The following is a 13,860-nucleotide window of genomic DNA, read 5'->3' as shown; positions in this document are numbered from 1 at the left end:
CCCCCCCCCCCCCCCCCTCCGAGGTTCCACCCATCCCGCTGGAAGTCCGTTGATTTCTAGTTTAGAAATATACAACTCGCCGCGATTGGACGCTGAGAGGAAATGCCAGAGCCCGTGACCCCCAGCACCCTCCCCTCCCCTCCCTGCAGCCCCCCACTCCATCTCCCCGTGGAGGGACGCTGCCGCTTCCTCTATCGAAACATCATGTGAGCCGCGGTCAGCATGGGAGTTTTACTTCCCAACATGTGGGGGATACGAAAATGTGTGTGCACCGTACAAATATAACTCAGCTTTCAAGCTTGAAGGGCACGACAATCCAAACTTTTAGCAGAAAAAAAGAAATTGCCACCATGAAAACACACTGGAACGGACAACCATAGCTCAGTCTGTGCTGACGAGGCGCCATCTTGCTAGGTGCTACACGGCGTTGGCTATCAGAGGGGAAAACATTAACTCATTACTTTTTCGTTGGAAATACCGATCTAATACACTATTATTATATCTTGTCATTTCTTCTAGTCTACACTTCTACAATTACTGTAAAGCAGAGTACTAAAAGTACATCAACAGTATTAGTCACATGTTTTCTTAGTCATTAGTCTACCAACCTGTTTTACCTGTTTAATGGGTAAAATAATAATGATGAATTAGTGTGTTGGCTAGACAAAAGCTCAACTACCCATGTCTAAACATTATAGTGCATGTTATATAAAGTGTAAATGTTTCCACAATTGTGAGGAAAACATACTACATTATTTAAGTTTAAGCTTACTCCGTGCAATTAACTACAGACCCTGTAGCAGAGCTATGTTTAGACTAAGTAGACATGTAAAGGACTTAAATACTTAAAAAGCAGTTATGTACTGGTCAGGCTAGAATGAATGATTCCAGGACTTGGTAATTTTATTACAGTAGCTTCAGTTCGCTGGGTTGGCGTTTTGTTTTGTCAGCACTAACACTTGGTGGGAGGTTTACTACAGCATACTCCTGTCTCCTGTTTTCACAATATGCAGTATGTTGTTATTGTTGCGTGTTACTGGACTGATGGCACAACATTCAGCATGCACAAGGCGTTCACAATGTGTGGCTTCAAAATGTAATCAGTACAAAATAGTAGGAGAAGCACCTAGCAAGATGGCTGACTGCCATCTGTGGCCATTCTAATGTATGTCTCATTCAATGCATTAAAAAATCTAATCAAATTGCAACTCCTTTTATTCACAGCTTTGATTATTGATTCTTGTGCCATGTTTTAACTTTAAACTTTCTAATTAATCTAGCCCTAATAACCTTTTTGTCCAGGTTGTTAAAAGTTGTGTTTAGAGCCTTGAAGCTGCAGAGAAATGCAAAACAGCAGCACAAACGAAGATGTCTGTTTGAGCAGCTGGAGTCATGGATTTTCCTGTAAGAAATGTCAGCGAAACGTCTCTCAAACCAAGATTTCCAACTGGGAAAATCAAAGAAACCTCACAAACCTCTGTCTCCAAAGCCATCATGACCGTCTTGCACATTAAAAGGCTGTAGAAACTATAATTACACTCTGTGTGTTATCTGCAAGTGCACACATTGCCCCATTTAAACCAGGAGCTCTGTACTTACTGCCACTGTGTTTGTATGCAGAAAAATACAATAGCATGCATTGTTGTCAACTAGTATTTTTGTCAATAGCTGCTCTAGACAACCCCGCTGGTTATCCACCCTCAATTATTGAAAACAGTCAACTGAGTGTGATGTCAACCCAAGCTTCAAAAGGGAACTTAGGCGATAAATAAAACAGACCATAACCATATAAGGTGGTGTTTTATAGATACTGCACTATATTTTAATTCTCACATGACCACATCACATTTAACATTTAGGCTAGTCATTATGGAAATGTCTCTTGTTGCTGCTATTATGCATCCCACATGAAGTCACTAAAGCACTAAAAACATTTTCAGAAACATGCCCTTCTTTTTACTCCGAACACAGCACGCACGGTTCAAGACTTCATCAAGGCCGAAAAGGAGAAACATTTATCCAAATTCCTCTCATATCTACTAAACTGTAGACTATCCATCCATTTTCTTTACCCTGTTCTCCTTTCCGGGTAGCGGGCCTATGTAAACTAAATATATATATATTGTTTGGTCTTTTATAAGGAAAACTCTAAATATTTTTTTTCTTGTCATTCCTAATTTTCACATATTTCTTTTAGCTTTTTATCATAAATCTATGTTTCTGGGTCTTGAAAGGTTTTGGAATAGTTTTAGAAAAGAACTTTTCAAATAAAGGTGACACATTGGAGACAAAACAGAGTATTAAACTGAGACACGAGATGGATAACAATGTGTTGTTGACCCGTAGCTGTGCACAGGGTTAATTGAGTGTGACTAATGGAAAATCCAAAACAAAAAATCCTTTGTCTGTATTATTATAAAATTCTGATTTTCCGTAAAGACTGTCATGCGTTTATACTTTAGGGTCACATTAGTTCCTTGCATATAAATTTGTAAAAATAAAAAAAATCCACTGCAGGTGAGAAGCTGTTTCTAACGTTTTGCTTGACAGCGCTGACCTCTGAAGTGAGGGAACGTGTCAGTGGATGTGAATTTCGCAGGAAAAACATCGGTGCCTCCTAGTATGAGCTTACGAGTCGTGTAACGTAAGCTGCTCCACGCCGTTCCGACGTGAAACTCCGGTTGAACGGAAGGTGAAACTTTTAAATCACCGAAAGATTGCAGGAGTCAGTAACCCAAAATACTCTCTTCCTACGATAAATACTTTCAGCAGCGACAAAAAGGCCTCCCGATGAGACACGGAAGTACAGGAGTCCGCTAGAAACGTTTGTAAAAGTATCATCTGAAAACGAAAATGAAAGATTGAGGAAAGCAATCTAGAGGTGCCTGAATGAAAGAATTCATCACTATGTGGAAAAACTGATGTTAAATAGCTCAACATTCAAAAAAAGCCTTTAGTTAAAAAAAAAAAAACAATTTCTCAGTTTAAACATTTGATAGTTTTGTTTGTCCTCCTTAGTAATTGTTTTATATCATTAGAAATTACTTCATATTTAATTACATCACCCTGTTTTGTATTTTTTTTATATATAAATGAGGTTTGACATTATGTGCTTAACAACAGACTTTCTCGTTTCACAAACAGAGTTTTGTTTCGGTGCTTAAACAAAATTTCCCAGATCTTAAAAAAAACAAAACAGTATCACTTGTAATATTTAGCGACAAACTTCCGTTTTAAATCTTCTCACTTCCCCTCACAGAGCTGCTGCTGCTATTTACAGACTTACATTAAATCATGGCTGGAGAAAGGAAATTACCCTGTTGACTCGCCTCACCTTTGGTTTGATCTTTTTAAAACGATTACAATGGAAAAACCATTGCCTCGTTTTGGTTGTTAAAATGTTATCTTGTTCCTTAAAAAATACCTGCAACTCTAAAGTGATCCGAACAGAAAAGCAAACAAATCCATCGTTCGCTACCTGTTCTGATGGTGAACAAGCCGCAGGATCGCTTCCTAAGCCGTGGCTGCCGAACACTGTGGCTCAGTGGTTAGAGCAGCTGTCCTCCAATGAGAGAGGTGGAGGTTTGATTCCTGGCAGCAGTCACATGTTGAAGTGTCCCTGGGCAAGACACTGAACCCCTCACTGCCTCTGAGGTGTATGAATGTGATCTAAAGCTCTGATTAGACTCTACAGAATGATTTATTCAGATTGTGTTGTAAAGTGTTCTGAGTGGCCTGGTGTGCTAGAAAGATGCTATATAATAAATACAGTCCATTTATCGTTTATGACAAAAGAGCCTCACCACGTTTGTGTCTGTCTCTACGTTGTGCTCCACGACACCGGCGTGGTCGGCCACAGAGCCCCGGTCCCAGCTGCAGTCCAGGCGAATCAGGGCACGACAGCGGTAGTGGCAAGTGAATCTGCAGTCTGCAAATTAAAAAAAACAACAATCAAATAAAATGTACCAAGTTTACGCAGACACTGAATCACCTGCAAAACATTATTATTATTATCAGTTTCTGCTTTCGTTAACAGGTGAGGTCCCCCTCTGGCCATCAGAGTCACTGCAGGTGCTGCAGCTAATCGGGGTTTTTTTGTCCCGGCAGCTGTCTGTTATCTCTGAAGTGCATCTGTCAAGAAACAACAACAACCACATGCTGACAGACATGTAAGGTTTTGTCTGTGTTGCATTAAAAAGTGACATTTGTGTCATATTTAGGTTATAGTTAAGACTGTCTTTGTGCACTAAATGCTTATAAACCACAGATCTTTGTTTCAGTAGATGAATAGGAAGCTTTAAAAAGCTGAGTGAGTGACAAAGGAAATGGGTTTGTAAGCGACCTCTAGCCTTGACAATTACTAGACCACCAAAACCACCTAAACAATTTCAGCTCGTTAGATACTGGCTGCTTTCAGTATCAAATTTCACCAAAACATAAGAGGCAGGAATGCTCTGCACACAACACGGCTGGATGCATTTTTCTTTGTCGAAATAAATCTCTCGTTTCTCATCACGCCCATGCACAAAAACCCAGTCACACGTGCAGACATTTGCAGACTCCCAGACAGCCAAACATCCTGCGTAAACCAACTCACTGACACACCGCAGGCTCTGCTTGTAAAGGCCCCAGATGAAGTCTCCGCACAGGTCGCACCACGTGGGCTGAGCGTGGCTGCAGGGCTGGAAGTTGTGCCCCTCCCCCTTCTCCTCCGGGAGCTGGGGGTCCTGGGTGCTGCTCAGGACCCGGATGATGCCCACCCGGCTCAGGAGATCCGGCACCCTGCCGGGGCTGATCCTCAGGGCGTTGGTCCTCTCCAGGCGTGGGGGCGAGCATGGTGAACGCGCGTCTGCTAGTGCCGCCTGCTCCCTGGTCGACCTCAGGTCCCGCAGCTCGATGAACTCGCCCCAAGACATGGCGCTCCTCAAAGTCGGGCCTCCTCCATCATGGCTGGCAAGCAGAAAGAGAGACAAGGAGCAGCCTTTAACCAACACCACCGGCTTCTGTTTGCAACATAAAAAAAGCTCCTAAGTACCAAGTTATTACTGAAAGGCTTCTTCATTTAATCCTGATTTAATTAACCAAGAAATACACACATCTATAGTGGCAGAAACACTCACACTATCAGAAAAATGTCAGTGTGGCTAGCAAAGCCAACCACAAAACTAATGTTTGAACACACCCTTTGAAAGTGTAGATAGAAAAATGACATTTATACGCTGAGTCTGTTTTTATAAAACAATATCATCACATATACCAGAGTGTTTAATTCTTATTTGAAAGAAACCTAATTCAGCTGTTTTATGAGACGTATTCAAAGACCTAAACTATAATTATAGATTATATAGATAATAATACACATAAAGATAATTATAGATATTGTGTAGAAGAAGGTGACGTCAGTGGGAACTACCTTACATGAAGTTTTGAGTGTGAGAAAACTTGACAACTTGTGAGATGGTTGCTGAAAATAGGAAACGTCTGCCACATAGTTTTAATCATTCTTTTCTTTCTGTTTAATCATTGATTTTTTTTTTCCATTTGTTTTATTTATCACAACATGAGAAAAATGAAATGATCTGTACCAGGTTTTTGAACAGCTGTACAAAAACAAACAGGAAATTCTACCATGTCATTATTTAACAAACAAAAAAACAAATCGAAAACAAGTACACCCCATAACCCAGCAGCTTGTGGCAGCACTTTTACCGGCAATAACTTGGAAGTTGTTGCTTTCAGTATGACTTCTTAGTCATGGGGCGGGGGGGGGGATTTGGCCCAATCTCCTTTACAATGTTCCCTCAGGTTATTGAGGTTTGTTTACCAGTCGTTTTTACAGCATTTCAATGGGGTGGGTTCTGGATTTCGACCGGGCCTTTGCAGCAGCTTGAGTCTCATCCTCTTCACTCGTTCTGTTGTAGATCAGCTGCTGTGTTTGGGATCATCGTCGTGCCGCATCGTGACCCAGTTTGGGCCGAACCTCAGCTGTCAGACAGATGTCCTCACATCTGTCTCTAGAAGACTTTGATACACAGAGGAGTCCACGGTCGACTGCAAGGTGCCCAGGTCCAAATCATCACTCGCGAGGTGTTTGTGCTGATCTGCTGTGTTTGCTTTTTGGCAAACATGAAACTGAGCATTACAGACACAGCAGCTTTACTTTGGACTCATCTGTCCAAAGGACATTGTCCCAGAAGTCTTTTGGTTCATTCAGATGCAGCTTTGGAAATCGTAGAAGAGGCTTTCTCTTTCAACCCTTCCAAACCATCAATACTTGTTCAGCCTTTTTCTAACATTCCTGTCATGAACGTTAACCTGAGTTGGAGATGGAGCTCTGAGGTGTTTCTCTGAGAGATTGCACGGTCAGACGTTTTGGGGACTTAGCTGGGACGTCCACCTCTGTGAGAATCATCTTAAGTGTTTTCCGGTTATGAATAATCTGTCTCTCTATAGAATGACGGACTACAAACTGGTTGGAAATGATCTTTAACTCTGCCCAGTTAGATGGGCAGCAACAGCTGCTTTTCTAAGGTTCCTGGTAATGTCTTTCCTCCTTTGCATTGTGTTAACACACCTGTACCTGTACGCTCCAGAGCAGCACTCCTGGTTTCATATAGGTGTTCCACACAACTTTTAGAGTTTGGCTTTCTTTTTAGTTTAATAAGTAATGACATGGTGGCATCCGTCACGGAAAAAACACAATTTACTGACAGATCTTCTGAGATCTCCTCATTAGGAGGCATCAGAATTATCATTCATAGTTCTTATCTGCTCACAGTTTGATGTTAGGTCATGCTGCCATCTAAGTGATAAGACCTTCCAGTTATGAAGGACTGGTGGATTTATCTTTGTCTTCCTGATACGCTTTGCTCAAATAAACTCTTTGTAACAATCTTGGGTCAGACAGATTCTGTCACTTGAAACTGCTTGACATTTATTTACAATACATTTCTAAAAAATCAACAAGCTGGGTCTGCTGGTCTCCATTATCATTTGCCATGACAGATCTGTTACGTCTTCTGTAAAATTAGGCCTGGATTTAAACAATTTTAGTATCAGATAAATACTGGACTGTTTTTATTATGTCCTGATAAGTGAAACCCTAACATTGGAAAGAGGTTAAACTTCCTTATCCCCATGACTGTATTCAGTATGTAAGTAGGTTAAATATAATTAGGTGTTTTATACCACTTATTATTTACTTCAGTTACAAAGTAAAAAATACAGGTTACAGACATGAGTAAATTTGTTAGTACGCTTTCATTAAAGAAAGAGGAACAAACAAAGATCACTGAAATAACTAATATTAAGTAATATTAAGAAAAAGGTTTAATAAAAATCAACTAATTTGGTTTTGAATTTTGGTGCACCAGGTTTTATTTATGTATTTTTAATAAAATGAAACTGGCCTTGACAAAAAAGATAGTACCCTAGAAAAAAAAGAAATTAATACGACCACAGGGTCATGTAAACTAAGGTGTAATCAGCATCACAGTCTGCCTATGTATAGCTGAAAGGTAGTCACAGTGCTGTTTGGTATCATGGTGTGTACCACACTGTCTCAGGAGCTTAGAAACAAATAAAAAAAACCATCCATTGTGACGTACGAACAGCATGTTGTTGTTGATGAAACATATTTAAATAATGTCAGAATCTGTGTTTTTGACATTATTTCTTTCGTTGTTGTGTTTATTTTCTGTATTTTCCTGACGTTCAGTTGTTCCCCGGTGTTTCATTTACCACCTGTACGTCTCCTCGGTCTGTTTCCTGGCCCTCCCACCTACACCTGTTCTCTGTTATCATTAGTCTCACCTGTCACCACTCACCTTTATGCTCTCAGTCCTCACTAGCTTTCAGTCGGCCATTTTGCTACCATGCCCTGTCCGGTTCTCCTCCGTGCTCCTTGTATTTTTTGGGGGGGCCACGCTGGCCTTTAGTTTTGACCAAATTTTAAATTAAATCATCATTTTTTTTCATTGAGTCCTCGCTTCAGTCTACATCTTTAGGCCCTACCACGACTAAACCGTGGCAAATAACTAGTTTATGTAATGTTTTTCAGTTTTATCTTTACAGTGCAAGACATTTTTCAAACTAGTTGTTAAATGTCAAACTCCTAGAGGCTGAAAGTGTCATAAAATATAATTATGCTGGGATAAAAGTTACTTCAAAATCTCCTAGTTAGTTTTACTTTTCTACTTGTGTATTTATTCATTTATTTATCTATTTTTGCACTATATACAGTTTTTATTTAATAAGGCGTTTTCAGTAACACGTTTTAAATGTAATGATAGCCTGAACTGAACATATCACTGTAGGAAATGTTATTTTCTTGAGTTTAAATACTGGATTTGAGTGCAAAGTGGGGGAGAATACAACGCAAAGGGCAAAACAAGAAATGAAACTAACACGTTTAATATATAACTAAAATCAAGTAACCAGTGGGAGTTAAACTTACCAGAAGAGAGGAGAAACCCGCTCAGAGGTGGCCGCTTTGTTTTGAGAACTTCTTCCATCCGAGGAGAGAAAAGTTTCCGCAGAAATGTCGGCCACTTTCCAAGAACCGGAGGAGAGCCGCGCCGAGAAGAGCCGAGAAGAGCCGAGCCGAGCCGGGCTACATCTTCTGAAGAAAAAGCCTCCCTTGATCACCTCCGTCTGGTGCTGCTGGCCCAGATTAACACCGAGGAGAACATGAGGCTGAAGTCCTCAGCAGGACATCTCTGCTGCTGAAGGAGGAAGCGGAATCTAATGAAAAAAGAGAGTGAAAGATAAGCCTGAGCCGCACCGACATCCGGAGCGTCTCCCACACAGCGAAGGGGGCTGCTGCCTCTGAGTCTGGAGAACAGCTGAGTGGGTGTTCAGCAGAAGAGAAAAAAAGTCCCCTCCCATCCACCTCCAAATACTGCCTATGCAGGGGGAAACAAATGCACACGGGGTTTACCTCAAACCTGCTCTGCAATCTCAAATAATCTGAGAGTTTTTTATGACTGCAGCACATCCCGGATCCAGCAGGGGTAAAAACTAAACCAGAACTTCATTTAGATTTAACACAAAACGCTTCATTTATTAGTAGGTAAAATGGTTGTAGACTTCATAAGAAGGTTGCTGGTGTCTTGGAGTCGTTTTCTATTTGATTCAGATGAAGAAAATGAAGTTTTATCACAAAAGAATCACTCTTTTTCGTGTTTGTGGGGGGTCGCATATGGAAAAAAGTGAAACACAAGGCAAATAAAGGAGTTTAAAACTTTATTAAAGTATGTTAGAAACAAAACACTGAGTTCTGTAATGGCCTGTATATTAACATGTCCTGCAGAAACAGAATTAAAATGTGTTTATAAGACAGTGAAGCAGGTTGGCGTCCTCATCAGCTCTCAGCCCCTCAGGATTTAATCTGCAGGTCCTTCTGGGTCTTCTCCGAGGCCTCGGCTATGAGCTGGCAGGCTTTCTTGTGTTTTGGCCAATGCTTCACTTGACACTCTCTGAAAAATAATTTTAAAAAAATAATTATAATACAGATACATCTTATCTGCATTTTCACATCTCTGTCCAAAAATGAGCTCAGGTAATTACATCTAATGTCAGTTTCCCAAAGTTTACAAGTTAGAAGTGGAAAGTGTTGAATCTGAGCTCTTCTGCACAACACTTGGGGTCAGTTTAAGCTTGAAAATGGCCGCTACAGCCCTCTACAGAATCTGCTCATGTCCACTTGTAGCTGTGGGAGTCCTACCTGTGACAGTACCACTCCCCTTGGCACCGAGAGCATCTCTTTGAAGCCTCGTTCCCGCAGGATCCACACTTCGGTCTCTCGGGGAGTAAACTTTCCATCACGTCCAAGCTGTACGTCTGAGCCAGCCTGGGGGAATGAAACAACCGTTTTCTAAGCACTGATGCGTCTCACTGAGGTCTGTGTTCTCAGCGTTACCTCTGGGCCTGTTGTCTCAGGTCGCTGTCCGATGGGCTGAACGTCTCTTTGACTTGGTGCTTGGCGATTGCCTCCCACTTCCCAGAATTCGCTTTGATGACGTTGCTCCGCATTTCGGGGATCTAATCGTGGGGAGAAAGCTGTGGGCAAATGGGGCAGGAGCAGGGGCACGCTTGTGAAAGTGACAGTACCTGTTCCAAAATGAGCTCTTTTTTCGGAGGGGCCGAATCCACGACGGCGAGGTGAGCCAGGAAACGCTGCAGCTCAATCAGGTTCGGTAACTGATCAATCAGCACGTCCGTCAAGAAAGCCCTGAGCTGTTGAACGGGCAGGGTTTAGCAACTTTACAATAATCAGAAAGCTGCAGAGGCTGCAGGATGCTCTGGTTATATAATTAATGCTCAAGGAAGAGGATGAGAGGCTCATAATTGGAGGAAACATGTTAAAAAACATCCACTGGAAACTGAATCCGTGCTCCGGCGGGGAAGGATGTCAGATAGGATGTAGGGAGAAAACAAACAGCCACTTAAACATTTCCTAAACTTTCATGAGAGTTAACCGAGTTCAGGCGCTGGTTAAACACAGCAGCACACAGACAGCACGACGCGAGGGCCCAAGGTTAAGAATCACACACGGCTGCGAGGCGTCTGTACATGTTTATCCCACCGTGTACCTTCAGAAGCTGATTCTTGTTGAAACTGTTGAAGTCGTACTTTCTTTGACAGTCCTCCTTCAGCAGCAGGTTGTACAGAGCTATCCAGACCTGCCCGTCGAGTTTAGTCATCTTCAAACGGTCCTCAGCTGGAACCGTCTGCCATTTGCCGTCGATGTGCTTTTGCACTTCACCTGCAGAGAGCGACGGGAGAGCGGACGTCGAAGGAAACGTTACTAAAGAGATGGTTCAGTGTCTCACTCGGGCTTGGCCTAAAGGAGGGGACAACTGAAGATTTAAAAGGTGGGCTTTGGCATGCTCGTGTTCAGTTTCAGACAACTGGGGGCTCTAATGGAGAAGGTCCACGCCTCCGAGTCAATAAATCTGTAAGGAGGAGCCAAAGCAGATATATTTGTTTGTGATAGCAGCGAGATATACCTTCCTGGCAGCGACTCCAGGGGCAGGAGTCAATCAGCTGAACCAGAACACACGGCATGTTGTGTGTGCACAGCATTCGATTGATAACACTGATGCTGCGGGGGGGAGAAAGACACGGGCAATTCAGTGTTGAACATTTGTATTTTACTTTGAAAGGGAGCTTAAGTTGAAACACAAAAATATGAGCTTCACGTACCTGTCGGTGTGATCTGTCAGGTACTGCAGCACAGACGCAGCCTTCAGGGAGATTTCGAACTCCAGCGCAGCATTCTGCATCTGCAGCTCCTTTCGCCGGGTCAAACAAATACAGTCGGCATGCTGCAGATCGAACTGAGGCGCCAAACTAAAAAAAACTAACGAGGCCTTACCTCCATGAAGGACGCTCGGTCGAGCTGGCTTCGAGTATCGGCACCCTGTCCGGTCGCTCCGCTGGCCAGCAGGGTGAGTTTACGGTGGCAGTAGTCCACCAAGTCAAGGAGGGAGCCATCAGCTGCGTCACATGAATCCTGCTCATCCAAACACACACACAGAAAACAACATTAATAACAACATTTAGACACCGGCCTGCTGAGTCAAACCTCAGCTTTAGGAGCATTTAAAGTATCCTGCAAATGACAAACAGTGGAATTGGAGACACTTGAGCATTGACTGACCTTATGGAACAGAATCGTTTCAAGCAGGTTTATGATTGTGGCCTCATGATGGATCTAAGAACAACAAAGAAAAATATATGACAACTGCAGGCTGACCAGCTTCATTTCGTGCCAGCGTGTGCTCACCACCATGTAAAGCTGAAACGTGTTCTTCGGGTTGAAATCCTGCAGCTGGCACAGGACGGGGAACACTTTCTGCTTCCACACCTCCACGAGGATCAGCTCATGGACCAGGACCGGTATCTGCAAGGAGGGCCTTGTCACTGACCTCGCGGGGAAACGAGAAGTCATGTTTACGTCTTGCACGCGTTGTGGTGGCACTCACCTTCCCGAGCAATACCAGGAGCTCTTTGACGAACTCCTCGTGCATGGCCTGAGCATTCAGTATTGCCTGCATGTTAAGTTTCTCGATATACTCGTGTTGTCTGAACCATCTGTTAATGCACAAAGAGGAGAACTGTGAAGAAAGTAAACTTTATACAGCTTTTGTTTTGTCTGTTTTCTGTCCTTGGAGTCAGCTGTAGTAATGAGGAAGCATTTAGTACTGTGGCTTAAAAAGAAAATGTGGTGTGTATCAGTTATGTGTCTGATATGTGTTTGATTTTCTTTTACAGCTTTAGGGAGGAAGTTGCTCCTCAACCGGGTTGTTCAGTTTATTTGCATGGTGAAATAAAAAATATTGATGTTGGTAAGTCATTTTATTTGATTTATCTTATTGTATTCATAAAGGAGAAAATTCCAAGCATAGAAAAAAGACGTGCTGAAGTTCAATTAAAACAAATACATTTAAATAAAACCTCATGAACTGTGGGCAAAACTTTGTTGGAAAGAATAATAAATGAACCTCTAATGAAATGACGGGAAGAGGTGGTGAAAAAGAAGGGTTCAAACACAATAGTGCTTTTGTTATGGTTCATGCACATCATCATTTATTAAAAAATACACAACTAATCGAGGTAACAGGGTGACTGATGTGTTAAAAACTCAGTCTAATTAACATAAACACATCTGATTGTTTGGCAGGACAAGTCCTGAACGTATTACTGAAAAAGCTGATTTGGGTGAAGAGATAAACTATCAACAGACTGACTCTTTTTTTTTTCAGTCTGACTGAGCCGCAAATAAAACTCAAGGTGTAGCCCTGAAAGTCCATTATAATGAAGAGCAGATTATATAGAGTTAATCATGGTTACATTTATTAAATTGTTTTATTTTAATAAAGCACCAGGCACTGTTCAGCAAAGGCCTCGTTGAAGTTTTCATTTAAAAACAACAGCCTCCTTTAAGTTGGCTTCAACAGTTTCTTTGCTGCTGAGTTTGTTTTAGCTAAAGTGATGCTAACTGGCTAGCTTCAGTTTACCTCGCAGAGCCCAACTCCCTTAGGGTAAAAGTCTCCAGACTTTGAATAAAGCCTTCCGCTTCGACGGGCAGAATAACCGACGTAGACATTACACTAGCTCAAGCTGGACGAGTTTAAAAACGATCTAACTGTTCAGTGAACAATTATGATGGTAACAAGCATTAGCAATGCGAACGGTTTCCAGTGGTTGCCATGGTGACTGTCAACAGATCTCAGCGCTGTGTGTATGGGGTTACTTTTGTGCCACCAAGTTGAGCGCGCGTGCCACCAGGTTGAGCGCGCAGTGACACTGATTTGAGAGTACAGACCGCTCAACTCTGACAAACTGCTCGCGCTCGGCTCTCTCCGTGCGCGCTCGGCTCTCTCTCCGCGCGCGCTCGACACTCTGCTCGCGCTCCTCTCTGCTCTGACAAACCGCTCGCTCGCTTTGCTCTCTCTGCGCTCGCAACCCAAAGTTGTATGTAAATGAGCCACGCCACCAGCCAATCACAGACTGGCCTCCTTCGTCTTCTTCTTCGTAGAGTTTTATGGCGTGTAGAAGGTATGAGAAAGGAAGGAGAATATTTTTGGAGGAACTTACGAAAAAAAAAAAGAACTATTTAATTTAGTAGATACATGGAAAAGGAACTCAAACTGCAAAAGTATTCAGATTTTAATGAGATTTTTTCAGAAAAACAAAAATTGAATATGATATTATATATTTTGAGCCACACTCCATACCAGTAGGTGGCGGTAATGCAACCTTACTGTTTTTTGCCAACCGCCATAAAACTCTACGAAGAAGAAGACGAAGGAGGCCAGTCTGTGATTGGCTGGTGGCGTGGCTCATTTACATACA

At 42.3% G+C, this 13,860-nt stretch overlaps 2 protein-coding genes across 3 annotated transcripts in view; both read right to left on the bottom strand.

Annotated features, from left to right (window-relative positions):
* The window catches only part of LOC108231137 (ras association domain-containing protein 1), a 13,085-nt gene extending 4,277 nt beyond the window's left edge, over positions 1-8,808 (bottom strand). The window contains exons 1-3 of the mRNA XM_017408020.3: positions 8,456-8,808; positions 4,598-4,950; positions 3,804-3,928 (exon numbers count right to left, since the gene is read on the bottom strand). Of these exons, the coding sequence (XP_017263509.1) occupies positions 3,804-3,928; positions 4,598-4,916 (444 nt within the window). The 5' untranslated portion in view covers positions 4,917-4,950; positions 8,456-8,808. The remainder of the gene's footprint in view (positions 1-3,803; positions 3,929-4,597; positions 4,951-8,455) is intronic.
* Positions 8,809-9,232: 424 nt separating this feature from the next.
* On the bottom strand, positions 9,233-13,274 carry zmynd10 (zinc finger, MYND-type containing 10). 2 transcript variants are annotated; one of them, XM_025004227.2, is made up of 12 exons: positions 13,023-13,274; positions 11,988-12,096; positions 11,792-11,905; positions 11,663-11,716; positions 11,378-11,515; positions 11,206-11,294; positions 11,010-11,104; positions 10,593-10,765; positions 10,111-10,236; positions 9,920-10,041; positions 9,725-9,850; positions 9,233-9,476 (listed from the first exon to the last, which is right to left on the bottom strand). In XM_025004227.2, exons 1-12 carry the CDS (start codon positions 13,109-13,111, stop codon positions 9,377-9,379), a joined length of 1,335 nt encoding a protein of 444 aa, XP_024859995.1. In that variant the 5' UTR covers positions 13,112-13,274; the 3' UTR covers positions 9,233-9,376. The 2 variants fall into 2 exon arrangements, with proteins under 2 accessions (XP_024859995.1, XP_017263695.1); XM_017408206.3 differs by having other exon boundaries at positions 11,789-11,905; positions 13,023-13,273.
* Positions 13,275-13,860: the final 586 nt, after the last annotated feature.

The sequence above is a fragment of the Kryptolebias marmoratus genome, linkage group LG4, assembly GCF_001649575.2.
Source record: "Kryptolebias marmoratus isolate JLee-2015 linkage group LG4, ASM164957v2, whole genome shotgun sequence".
NCBI classification, from domain to species: Eukaryota; Metazoa; Chordata; class Actinopteri; order Cyprinodontiformes; family Rivulidae; genus Kryptolebias; species Kryptolebias marmoratus.
This window is presented reverse-complemented; position numbering and strand designations above follow the sequence as displayed.